The sequence below is a fragment of the Prinia subflava genome, chromosome 1 (assembly GCF_021018805.1).
Source record: "Prinia subflava isolate CZ2003 ecotype Zambia chromosome 1, Cam_Psub_1.2, whole genome shotgun sequence".
NCBI lineage: Eukaryota > Metazoa > Chordata > Aves > Passeriformes > Cisticolidae > Prinia > Prinia subflava.
In genome coordinates this window covers 11,939,009-11,949,816 of record NC_086247.1, presented here as the reverse complement: position 1 = coordinate 11,949,816, position 10,808 = coordinate 11,939,009, and the positions used below count along the sequence as shown (strand labels likewise).

Sequence of the window (10,808 nt, the reverse complement as noted above, 5' to 3'; positions counted from 1 at the left end):
TGCGTACGGTGAGTGGGAATGTGTTTTGGTAACTTTTCCATTTGGTTTCAGTTCTGTCTTAAAGCAGAAGATGTGTAACCTGCTCTAGGTGACCCTGCCTTGGCAGGGCGTTGGACTAGACGATCTCCAGGGGTCCCTTCCAACCCTAAAAAAACAGTGTTTCTGTGAAATTTCAGGCTTTCCCCATCAGGCTTTCCCAGAGTGCCCCACACTATGCTGTGGGAGACGGGGACACAACAAAGCGAAGCGGGATCCCAGAGCTCCCTCAGGATGTCACAGCTCGGGCACCCCGCCGTTCACTGAGAGCCCTGCGTGCCCGGCCGCCTGCCCTGCCCGGTGGTGCTACTGAGCACGGTGTGCTGTGTTCTGAGGGAACTGCTGTGCTGTTCCTCCAGTCCGGCCATCCAGAAAGGTCCATTTTGTCCCATCTAATCACCACACAGCTTTGGAGAAGGTGAGCTGAAAAGTCATCCTTGTACTTCCTTAGCCTCCAAAATGGACTAATGAACTTGTCCATGCCAGAATATCTTTTGAGGCCAAAGCAGTGCTTCTATAGATGATTTTAAAGGTTTCCTTCTTTAGGAAGGAAATGTAAAACACGTGGTTTGCTTTTGTTAGGGTTTTTTTTTTCTTTTTATGTGCTTAAAATACTCAACCATACCAGCAGAGCTGTGACTGGATGTAGCGTGATCTGGCATAAATGCCAGGGTAGTTGGTAGAAACTCAACTTTGGTAGTTGGATTTGATCAGAAAAATAAAAGCAGATTGATGGTTCTTTTGCTTGTAGACTGCTAGTTGACAAACAAGCCCTCCAGCACAGAGGAATCTGTTCAGCAATTAAGTCTTGAGAGAACCAGGAGTTTGCTTGACATGTCAGCTTCAGTCTTTCTGTTAAAAGTATCAAGGTAGATGAGGACAATCACTTGTATGCACACATCAAAACCATCTGGCTTCCTCCTGCCTGCAGACCAGGGTAGGCAAAGCACACGAGGTCAGACTGGAGGCTGGCACAAGTGTCTGAACAGTTTCAGCACCTGTTGCTCCTCACATGCACTGGGCACACAGGTTCCCTTTCCCCTTACCCCAGGACTGCAGCTCACACTGCAACACACTGGTCTGATGAAAAAGGCACAAAAATCCAGAAAGGCAAATAAGCACAAACAAAAAGAAGAAAATTCAGAAAAAGAAATAGGAGTAATCAAAGTCAAATGTGGCCACAGCTCAAAGGAAAACACAAAAAGCAAGGCATTCTCAGGGGCAAATCCCACAGCAGCTGGTTGGCTGCCAGCTTGGATTGCAGAGTCCTCCAGGGCTGGGGGTTTTGACCATCTTCTGAGGATACCAACGTGGTCTACCAAAGGCTCTGTGTTGCAATGCAGAGAATGCCTTTGTCTGGTAAATCAGTGATAGGAGAGCCACGATTCCCAAGTGCCACACAGGAGGCCTAGCAGCTGATTGTGTGGTTTCAGTTGTGAGTCATGGGCAAAGTAATGCCTCTCTTCTTCATTTCTTCTTTGCCTGGCTCTCCCCTGCCCCCCCGAAGACATTTTAAAAGCTCCTCATATATTAGTTACAGAAACGAAAAAATGCAACTTTAAGAAATCCCTCTGCCTTGTCAGCACTGGAGGTTTGCTCAGTTTTTCCCCTAAGATCCAAGTCATCAGTGTAGCTGCCAGACAACAAATTCTCACTGTACTTAAGTAAAGCTGTTTGCCCAAGTTTGCATGGCATGATTTACCTTGATGCTGTTAGCCTTGGCTTCACAGAGGAGAAACATCATCCCTGGAAGCGGCAGCTTTGAGGGGGCTCAGATACACGAGCCCTACAAGAGCCTGTGCTGCTGCAGCTGCTCTGTGAAGGCGGCTTCAGGGATAAAAAGCTAGAGATGAATCTCTCCCTAAAGGCAGCCAGGGTCTTACTCCACTGCTAGCCACCAGCTCGGCACATGAATACTGGACCAATAAAAGTGGGCTCCAGTAAGCTGAGGCCTCCAAGCGAGTTCCTCACATCAGCAAAGCCATTGTGGCTGCTCACACGAGCGTGCCTCATTACAGCAGCGCTGAGGGGCTGTGACCCAGCTTCACCCGCGGTGAGCGGGGGCAGGCGAGCAGGGGAAGGCCAGGGAGCTTCAGGAGCTTCCTCTTGCAGTCAGGGAGAGCCCAGACACAGCCCAGGTTGTGCACACAACTCCAGCGATAGGCAGGGTTTTTCCACACTGTCCTATTCCCTGAATCTTCTGGTCAGGAAAAGGAAATTCAGTGTGGAAGACAGAGTTTGTCTAAAGCCCTTCTCCCCATTTCCCTGAGGCAAAATCTATTCAGAAGATCCTCCTCAAGTGTTTCTTTAATTACTGATGTTGTTATTTGTATTGTAATAGCCTCCATGGGTCCTAGCCACATGGGTCCCAGCCACTCATATGCCAGCACACAGACACACCACAAAGGCTTCAGAGACCATTCACCACACACAGCAGAAACAAGAAACTCAGTCAGTAACTAGGGCCCTATCTGGGGAGGCACTACCCACACACATTGGCCACGAATAATGAAGTTCACATGGCTTTATTAAAACACACTGGAAAGCAGCTGCCTTTGGAAAATGAAGGAGAGAGAGTAGTTTTCTCCTCAAAGAAAGAAAGGCCAAGGAAGGCCCATAGGCAGTATTACTCAAAGGATGGGGTGGCTCCTGAATTAAGTGGATTCTTCCAGACATTATGAAAGATTCGTACCTTGAGGGAAGGTTAGTTTTCTTGTTGGATAGTCATAACATACACTCTTCCCTAAACACACTCATGAAAGAAGAAGAAGAGCAGCTCTTTATTTGCTGATATTGTCTCACTGTGTCCTTTGTCTCTTGCCTTTTATTTAGATTAAATGTTCTTTACAGCAGAAACCATCTTTCATCTTCTTTGCGTGGTGACACATGTAAGGGGATTTTGTCCATGACTGCTGGGAGGGTAATACAAATAACATTTAATGGTTTGGGGCAGACAGAGGTTATCATTACTACAAACTCCAAATAAAAAAAGCTCTGACGAGCTCAGATGAACTCTAGCATAACTTACAATGATGACACTAAGCTCTAGTTCTAGTTAGACATGACGAAAATTGAGTGGGGAGGTAAGGGGTGCATTGTGGCAATCAAAGAGAGTGAACTGTTTGTTATTTATAGACGTCAAACACTTCTTAGGGGTCCTTCGGACAGACAGGAGAAGATGCATCCCCCCAAAAACGGTTTATTTGCCTGCTCTACTTTTCAGTGCATCCTTTCAAGCCCCTGGCAAGCCATATTAACAAGGCCATAATCCATCCCTCTCAGGCCTCACAAAACCCAATAAAGTTGGTATTGCCAAAAGGGTGCACTGCACACAGATGTGTTCAGCTGTTAATGGGTTTTGCAACTATTTTCTGTCTAGTGGGATAAATGATGAGCAGAATGAGTACGCCCTTGGGTTTGACCAGAAAGCTGTCGAAAAGAGGAAAAAAGCTTTCTGGAAAGATAGAAAGAAGAAAGTGATCAAGTACTGAAAGAATCCTAAAACAGTGATCTTGCCAGGCAAGCTTACACATTTTCCAGTAGTGATGTGATCATGTGTCTGAGCTGTTTCACTCAGTCATGTAGTACAAGTACTGAGGTTGTGCCTTGATGGTAGGTGAATACAAAAGTCATGGCCAAGGGTGGTATCTCCAGTCTACTGCCCTAACTGGAAAAACAACCAACAGAGTTCCAGGACTGGGCATGGAGAGGTTTGTATGCCTCCTTCTACACCCTTCTTTCAGTTTTATCAGTTTTTCCAAAAACTCACTAACTTGCCCTGGCCATTGTTATGCTTGTTGCTTAATTGCTACTTGTGATGAAACCAGGTCGCAGAGACTACAGTGGATTCCTTACTTCTCTAGGTTAAAACTTTCCTACTGCAGTTTTCAGGACTGGGCAGGACCATGCAACACTGATGGCAACTCCTCCAGGACACCATTTAAGACCTTTTTTGTAACAACATTGAATAAACTGAGCTGACTTACTACCATATTGCTGTCTAGCAGGGAAAAAGAGAAACAAATCAAAATAATTAGAAAAAAATAAGCTACACTGAAGAAATACACCCAGGGCTTCAGGCCTGCCCCCTTCAGCGACCCTTGCAACTCAGGTTTTTTCAAGCCTTGCTCAGTTTTTCCATATGGAGGCTGCCTCCACATGGGAAACAACCAAGCTGTTGATTCTGCAATGCCTCGTTTCCCATACAGCTTTTGGACTGCTGGAGAGGACTAATGGAAAGTGCTATTAAATTTAACTTCTATGTCTTCTTAGTGCCTTATACAAGTAGCAATGCCTGAAGAAAGTGTGAGTCACAGCAGAGGGAAAGCACTGCTCAATGAACACATGCAAACAAAATGCAGAAATCCAGAATGGACTTTGCTCACAATTGCTCCTTTCCCCCAATAATTGCACATCAAGCTCATTCAGAGGAAAGAAAACTGTAAAACATACATCAGTGATGCAGTTTTTTACTCTATGGTATCTCTAGGAAAAATGATGAACCCCTTCCATAACAGAGCATCTACGGGGCTCCAGTTCTGCCTGTTGTGGGTGCCAGGTGTGATACTTGCACAGAAATTCTTGCAGCTAGACTTCATCTGGAGCCTCTGGCCAGCTGCTGGAAACTCCAGACCTGAGAGCAGTTACATCTGCAATACTATTTGTGCCATCTCTGGTTCACAACACGTCATTATTACAGGCTATTTGTGGGCTCTCTTCCTTGTTTGTCCCTTAAGACAGGCTTCACTGAAGTTATGCTTTTTTCCTCTTTGGCTCTCATTTAGGAAAACTGAAGATCACTAAGAGGAGAATTACTGCCAACACTGACCTTTATTTTCACCCAAAGACACAAATCAACTAGGTGTGACACACACTTTCATTCCCTTTTTCCATCTTTTCTTTCTTCTACCAAGTATTTTAAGGTACTGAGGATCAGCTCAACACTGAACCTGTAAAGAAACACACATGGGAGAGAAATTAGTCACAGTGCTAGTAGTTCAATATAACAGCAGTAGAAACATATATTAAAATATTTCATTTTACAGTACTTGAAGTGCAACAAGTCATTTAACCACCAAAAATGTTAGAAACCACCATTTATTTGAGACTAGGGATCTCCACTAGCAATATTTCAAAGCAACACCGAACCCACACGGAACAATTTACAGAGGGGATTTTCTGGCATACAAAGGAAAAAAGGCGGGACACAAAGTGGCTTGGTATTTTAAATTTGTAAAAATAGTAGTTGATAGTATTGTTATGAAAACAAATGCAAGCTGAAAGATATTGGGAAGAAGGGGCTGGGGAACAGGAAACGACCCGCAAGGCCGGCTGATCTCTTGTGAAAATATCCACTGAATTGCAGCATTTTGGAACTGCTGATAACACTGTAAACAAAAAAGGTACCTTTAAAAAAAGGCATGCATAATCTGATGCTTCTTGTAACTCCCTCATTAACGGATGGATTCTTGAATAAGCATTCTTTTTTTTTTACCCAACTGAGTAAAACTATTTGGCCAAACACCAAGCTGTGGTGATGACTCGTGCTCATCTCCAGTCCTGTGCTTAGGTCACTACTTCAGCTAGAGATGCCACTTTTCAGACTAACATTACCTACAGCACAGGAACGACTCTCTCTCTTTAGACATCTTTTTCTTTGCTGGGCATACATGTGCAAGCACAATGCCAGGTCCAGCAGGACAATCTCAGACCCAGGTTCCTCCAGCTGCAGCTCAACACTGCAATGGACGGGAGTGGTGAATGACACAAAGCAGGACAGGGCACTGCCTCCGGCAGGGAGCAACAGGTTGGGCTCAGGGGACAAGGGCAGAGCTCAACACCAGCTCTGTCCTCAGGCCCTTCTCATCTCAGGAAAAGACACATTTAAAGTGGCCTGTCCAACTGACAGGGACTTCAGTAAGGAGGTGGTTCCTACTCACCCCTACTCTCCCCACCCTGACTATTTCAAATAAAAAGCATCTGCTGTAATGAGGAAAATCACGTGAACGTCCCTGGGCTGCTGACACGGCAGAACAGTTCAGCAATGAGCAGCTGGACTGACTCACAGTGAAGCTGACCTCACCCTGGCTCTTCAGCCAAGTCAGTTCTCCGAATTCAGTGCATCTGAGGAATTGGGGAAATTCTGTTTTGTGTAACAGGGAAAATGATATTTGAGAAGATTTGGTTTGTGACATTTTCATACAGATGCGATTCCTGGTTTCCACACCACCTTTTAAAACCACACACACTCAGTAAGGAGACATTTATTCCATTATTTCTGTTTTCAAATTTTTGGTACAAAGTTTATTTTCAGAAGTTCTCACATGATCCTTTCTTCTACCAGCATCTTTACGATTTTTCTATCTCTGATTTATTTTCCTTATCTGTTGAAGCAAAAGCAATAATTGCTACAGAAAGAAATAATGGCAATATTACAAATATTTTACAGCAGCATCCATTCGTTTCTTTGCCTCAAAAAAATAACAAAAATAAATCCAAAGACAAGACCCATACAGCCACAAAGGCTTAGGTTTGTAATATCCAGAAGTATGCTGCGTTCCCATATACGAGTTGTACAAGTCCAGCACAACTTTCCAAGTTTGTGCAGAGCCTGATAAATAAGACACAGAAATATCAGTTACATTATACTGTTTCTAAGAACTTTTACTCTGTAAAATGTTTGGTCACTCAAAGCTATAAGCTTAATCACATATCAAAGAACACAGGCAATAAAGCCCATCTTACTAAAACATATAGTATTAGGCCAAACAAAATATAAGAGGACAAAATCTAGTGGTCACTGAAGCCTCTTCAAAAAAGGTCTGAAACAGAATGTTTCCATCATGTATCAGAATAAAAATGTACTGTATTAAAATTTGAAATTTTTTTACAAGCTGTCTTTTAATCAGTCTTCTATTTACAGTGCAGAACTGCCAACTGCAGTAGTTTAACTTTGGCACAACACTAAGTTCCAATCCTTTTGAGTATTCAAGTCCTGTGTGTGTCCAAAAATTTTCTTGGTTTCACGAAAGATTAGGCCCATTCACAGTTAACCAGTTATCTTGAAATTTTTCAAGAATTGCTTCCCCTTCACCACACTGGGCAGCTACAAAGGAAAGACATTGTAAGCTATTGCATCATTCAAAAGAAACTCTTCATTCTAAACAGTGACAGTATAGTTGCTTCCTTTAATATCACGTACACCAGACAGTTCACACAGACGGCTACATACTGGACACCTTTCTAAAAACCTTGCTGGTCGTTAGTGAATCATCTTCCTCATACTTCAAATACATAACAATGCATTAACTTAATTTCATTTCACATGTCAAACAGGACATTTAAATATATTGCAATATATTATAGAAAATTGCAAAGCGCCATCATTTCTGTAAACGATACTGACACCTGTTAACTCTCCTGTGCACATGAAGAGCAGTACCTAGTGCCACATTTTCTATACAATATAAAGCCTTCCCAGGTAGGGCAACTCATTTTAGTGCATTTCTGTACAGACTGTAAGCATACATACAGATAGCCAACTATGCAGGGTTGGAAATACTTTTGTAAGCTGAAACTGGAAGATGGGGGGAACATTCTGAAATCACAGCAGAGCTCTTGTGGTTGATCATTTCATAGCATAGCTGAAGACTTGACTCTTCTGTCATTCTAGCAGATTCTTTAGGGACAGTTTCATGATAGGTAGCTAGTATTGAATAAGGAAATACTTTCATCATTCAGGACACAAATATTATGTGTCCTAACACATTCTAGGTTATGCACAGTCCAATGATCACACAATAACCTTATCTCTAAAATCCTTGAGAAAACCCAAAGCATTTTTATGCCACAGTATTATAATAAAGGATCAGTTACTTTATCCACCACTGTAGTGCTACCTGCTCTAAATAAAAGGAAAAAAAAAAAAAAAAAAGGCCTCATTTCCCAACAAACATCAAGTTGGGAGCAGAGGTCAGTACCATTGCTAACCACAACACGAAGACCAGTGCTGCAATCCAGCCAGAAGATCTCTCTACAATGCCAGATGTCTGCAGTGTCAGTGGCTGCCTGCAAGTCAGGGTAAGTCAGTGGAGCTGGGGTGCAGTTCTCTGAGCGACTCCAGGCATGCAGGATGAGCAGGTCTGCATTCCTTGCTGGGCTGATTACCTACAGTGGCTTGTCCCAATGCAGACATCAACATGCATCAGACAAATCCCACCTTGATTCATGGAAAGTGCTACAGCATGCTCAGTTATCCCTCTACATTTTATAATGTTGTGTGAGTTGGTTTTGCAATGACTGTTCACTGAAAAGGTGCAGATGCTCTCCATCACAGAGAAAGAAAAATCCCCGAGAACGCCAACCACTGAACTTGGAAATACTGGCTATAACCCACCTGTGCTTCAAAATATCCCTTTTTAGAAGCGGGGAAAAATGCAGAAATTCGAGTTATTGTGGGTTAGTAGCCATTAAGGGGATTTTTCACTTTCTGTTGACATTCTTATTTCAAAATATTTTCCTACAGAATTTTAATACATCAGCAAACCTCAAGTAACTTGACGTGGTAAGTTTGTGTCATGCTTCTTGGTAAATCTTCTAATCCTAGGATACCACAAGCTGGATGGAGAATACAGACGTAACCCAAGCACTGTTCAGTGTAGAGAACTGAATCGTCTACTAGCCCTTTCCATCTTTGATTTACACCATCATTCCAAGTATTATAAACAATTCTTAAAAGTTTTATTGTTCTCTGGTCATTGATACTATCTCTCAATTACTACTAAATGCAAGCAAAATTGGTTTCAAAGAAAAAAAATAAATTAAATAACTATATTTCATTGCACTCTACTTTTGTGCCTTCAGGTTAGGGCAGGGGTATTTAACAGAAGCTTAAGGATTATCTTCTCTCCTTGGGAGATATGAATATAGACAGGTATTGGACTCAGGTGGAGGACGCAAATCGATACTACCATATTTACAGAAGCAAATACTGACATCCAGCCTGAATACACAGTACTCCGCTAAGTGCAAAAGGGAAAACGCTCCCCACCTCAAACCACAGCCTGGTTACTCAGCAGCCAGAGATCAGCTGTCAGAGTTACTGCTGTGCTCTCATTTCAGAGGAAAACGGAGGAGGAGAATGTCTGCATCTTTGGGCTTTCTGGCCTACGGGGACTGTGTACAGCCATGAATCACTTTGCACGGGATCCAGAAATCCTTTCTTTGCTCTGTAGAGGGGAAAGGAGTGCATTTGCTTGCCTCAAGCATTTCTTGGAGAGCAAAAGAAAACCTGCTTTTATTCTAGGTGAGCAAATCATCCATTAGAGAATTATTTCATGTCATGTGTGGACATTGCATGAGTTTCCCAATAATCAGTTACAGTCAGTAACTTTGAATTATGAATTATAGTTCATAATGCAATGAAAAAGCAGTTTTCATGGTACCAGGCAAGGTTAAAAAGGACATGGCCTCATTTACTATAGTGTAAATATAGTATATTAGAGATAATATACTAAATTCTAATAATCAGGTACTAGGTATTTTTCCTCTTTGCTTTCAAACAAAGAAGAGATTTCTATGCTAAAAAGGAATGACTGTAAAATTTTACACTTTCTGTCAGAACAGAACGAGTTAAACTTGTTTTGCTTATCAGCTTCTAGAAAAGTAAATTCTGCAGGGCAGGCAAAAGTCAGAGCCTTCAAGCTTCTGCATTTTCCCTTCTGTTCACTTCTTACAAGCCAGCACTGTTAGTTCATTCAAACCTCCAGGGGAATAGGCCTGACTTTCTTTTTTCCAGCACTAGCTCTGGGGTCACTGAGAGGTGATCCTGGTGACAGCACTGTTTAAGATGGAACTGTGCTCTTTCACTGCACTCAGAAGCGAGGGCAGAACATGCCACGAAGCAGGACGATACTGTGATGGTGGATGCTGTCCCTAGTTGTAACACTGCTTTATTTCTGTTAGCTCTTTTCCCTCTCCGTTCTGGCACAGGATTATCTGTATTCTCTCTTTAGCTGAATCCCAGAGACAGCACAACTGGCATCAGGAGAGCAGGCAGTCCTGGCAGAAACAGCAGATGAAAAGAAATGCACTAGTTTAGCTCTAAAGGAACTGATGCTCACAAATGAATGCTGATGTAGTGGTCCCAACAAAGACTGAGAAACCAGCCCCCCAGAGGTAAGATCTAAGCAAGATCAGAGTTTCTTCATCTCAATGTCAGTGACAATCACTGAAGCCTGGCTCAAACCTAAGAGGTGAAGCTCCACAGAAGTAAGAAAACATACCACAGGTTCATCTAGACACAGTCCTTACCATGCAGGAAAATCAAGAAAGTCACATGGACACTTATTCCTGGGCAGATGTATTTTCTTTCCCCTTCCTTTCCCAGTGCCAGTATAACTCAAGTCCAGATGGCCTCCAAAACACTTTGCAGTTGTGCATAAACTGCAAGAGGCAGCCAGGCTTGCAGGGGTGCACTGCTGATGAGCACAGAGGTGCTTGGAATCATAATAAATTAAGACCCCTGCTGATGTGCTTGAGTTCAGGGCATTTCCTGGATGTGACTGGTAAATGAGAAGCTGCCTTATCCTTTCCACCCACTGACCATTCCTGTTTCTCTCAGTGACTGCACAGTGCCCACAGCAGCCTAAGGGTGGCTGAGATGAATCTAAACCACTGTTACCAGTAGCTCTGAGTTCCCACCAGCCATGACCACACATCAGAGATACAACTGACCACAGCACTTTCCAATGCTTCCCATGGCAGTCCTGATG

The 10,808-nt window shown here is 43.0% G+C and overlaps 1 protein-coding gene across 13 annotated transcripts in view; it reads right to left on the bottom strand.

Moving 5' to 3' along the window:
* Positions 1-768: 768 nt before the first annotated feature.
* ZHX1 (zinc fingers and homeoboxes 1) overlaps positions 769-10,808 on the bottom strand; it is a 33,092-nt gene continuing 23,052 nt past the window's right edge. For 7 of the 13 annotated variants that reach the window (XM_063416133.1, XM_063415873.1, XM_063416304.1 and 4 more), the window contains one exon: positions 6,285-7,141. Coding sequence is in view for 6 of the 13 variants with exons in the window: in XM_063416805.1 (XP_063272875.1) it covers positions 7,126-7,141 (16 nt within the window). In the remaining 7 variants the exon portion in view is untranslated. The other 6 variants (XM_063416722.1, XM_063416470.1, XM_063416552.1 and 3 more) reach the window with 6 other exon arrangements.